Raw genomic sequence first — 2,556 nt, 5'->3', positions numbered from 1 at the left:
CTCTCTCTCTCTCTCTCTCTCTTCACCTTTAATCTTTCAATTTCTCTAACAACCACATTAATTGTACCCTAATACACTAATCATTTACATTGCTTTTTGTTTACAGTTTATTTTATGATGATTGATGAAGATAAATCTTGATGATGGTTTGCAAAAGAAAAGTTTCAAACAATTAACAAGCAATTAAGCTTTAATATTATTGTTTCTATCTAATCATCATCATGGTATCGTTTATATGGGATTCAGTTAGATTTGTTACCTTGATTGGGTAACTATTAATTTCATCACAATTTACACCAATGACTTTACAAATACCAGTATAATCAAATTGTGAAGATGATTATTAGAAAACAACAAAATTAATGTTAATCCATTTTCATCTTTATCATCTTGATAAATAAGGTTTCATTAATGGATTAATATTACCATAGGAACATATGGTTCTTATTGACATGAGATGGAAATTGCAACATTTAAGCTTACAGATTAATGTAAACAAGAAAATATGTTTTAATTTAATCAACCGATAAACAATATCATCAACCACCATGATTACAATTAACAGTTACAATATTCCCAAACCACCATTGATTTACAATCAATTATAATTGATTGATGTAAATTCTGTACAATCAAACTTTACGATCAAACTTTAACTTTACAAGTTTGTTTCAACTGAGTTTCTTATATGTACATAAAGTTGACATTTTGTTTTTCTCCATTGATTAATTAACGTTGATTGCAACCTTTTCATTGCGTTCGTATCAATAAACAATATGCAAATTTTATCAATAGATTTTGATAGATATCAAAAGGAAGCCTGAGAAAAACAACAACAACAGTCGCATCGTCTTAGCAAAAATTAATCAGGTATAAAAAAGTTTGTCGTTTGAAAGGTTTCCATCAGGTTGTTGAGTTTATCAGGTCATAAGTGAAATTAAGAGCAATCAAGTCAATTGGTTAACTCATTTCATCGCCGGTTGATGGTGAAAAATTCATTGGTGTTGACCATTGGGTCGGTGTTTTGTTTTGATTTGTAATTTACACTCTATCAGGTTTAATCAGCTGTTTTTATCCTTGTAAGGGTTGATAGGGATGAAGAGACAATTACATCTTAGTGGTGATGGATCGATGATCGGTTTGATTTGGCTTTTCTTTTAAATGGAACAGTTATATTGCTGATATTACTATCATGTTGATTTCCATTTGTTTCTAATTACAAGTAATTAATAAATGAAAATAGTCTTCATGTAGGAAAAAATGCTTCAGGTCTATAAGAAGTGTGGTTAGAGATAGACAGAGAAAGAAAGAAAAAATAGTGAGAGAGAGAGAGAAAAAAAGAAACCATTTCAGTAAACAGGCAAAAAAAGAAACCAAGTTAATTGTTTAGGCTTGTGGTGATTGTTGTTGAGATGATGAGGTGAAGATGATTGTGAAGATGTGCCTGTGTTGTTATTGCTATTGGATGTTGTCACAATGTTGAATGAAGATGATGAATTGGTTGTGGTGGTTGATGGTGGTGAGTTTTCCTGTTCACATAAATCAAGTTGCTTGAGTAATCTGAATAGAGCTGCTGCCTCTCGGATTTTACTAAATTCAATACAAAAAGCTTGAACTTCTAGGAAAACATCTTGAATCTTGATTATCTTGTTGCGAATTAGTGATTGAAGAAAGACGCAGGCCAATCGGACTAAACGATTTTGCATACATTTATCTTTGATTCGTTCACAGGTTTGTATGCAATTAGTAATGTAAAGATGGACAAATTCTGGGGGAAGTTCAACAACGGTGGTTAATCTATTTACAACTTCCATTGAGTGAACGGACATCTCCATGTTGACAAGAACCGATAGATATTCAGAAATTTGATTAGATGGCATAAGTGTTAATAGAACCTCAATAGCAATTAGTGGATTATTTTCAACTAATTCAGGTAACTTGGCTGGTGTTAATCCAACATGGTAGATTAATGTATGATCTTTTTCAATCTCTTGGAGTAAAGTTTTCTGTTGGTCAACAGTTAAAGTTGATTCAAAGGCTCTGGACATTAGAGTTTTAGCTTCTGATACTCCAGAGACACGAGAAGACACAGTTGGATCCCAGACCATTTTGAAATCATCCAATTCTGAAGGGAAAAGCCATGCAAGCTGAAAGAGATGAATTGAAATGAATTAATGAAAAAAGTCACATTTATAGAGACATTTATAGAATGGGAATGAAATAGAGATGGGGTTATTACTATTTTTACCTCATCTTCAGCGACATGTAATGGTGGAGGTAATCGAACCATTTCTGGTTTGAAATATTGTTCAGTTAAATTTTCTCCCAACAGGAGAGACTCTAATACTTTTCAGTGGCTTGTACATCCTTTTCAATCTTGGAAGAGGTTGACTTTTTATCTCCGCCATATTTATCCTCAACAAAGGTATAATTTTGTGTATCAGGATCAGGAATAATAACTGATACTCCAGCTTTATTGTTAGTAAAAGGAATCTCACCTTCTTTATCGGTTAAAGAATTGAGAAGTTCACTAAGATTAAAATAAATATCAGACAT

At 32.1% G+C, this 2,556-nt stretch overlaps 1 protein-coding gene across 1 annotated transcript; it reads right to left on the bottom strand.

The window, feature by feature from the left end:
* Window positions 1–1,386: 1,386 nt before the first annotated feature.
* Window positions 1,387–2,556, bottom strand: LOC128396704 (CCR4-NOT transcription complex subunit 11-like). The gene is given in 4 exon segments (XM_053357319.1): window positions 1,387–1,418; window positions 1,421–2,147; window positions 2,249–2,346; window positions 2,499–2,556. Coding segments are annotated over 4 exon segments (915 nt in total).

Source organism: Panonychus citri, unplaced genomic scaffold (genome assembly GCF_014898815.1).
Source record: "Panonychus citri isolate SS breed McGregor unplaced genomic scaffold, ASM1489881v1 Contig00025, whole genome shotgun sequence".
NCBI lineage: Eukaryota > Metazoa > Arthropoda > Arachnida > Trombidiformes > Tetranychidae > Panonychus > Panonychus citri.
Note: the sequence above shows the minus strand (reverse complement) of the source record. Positions and strands in the feature narration are given on the sequence as shown.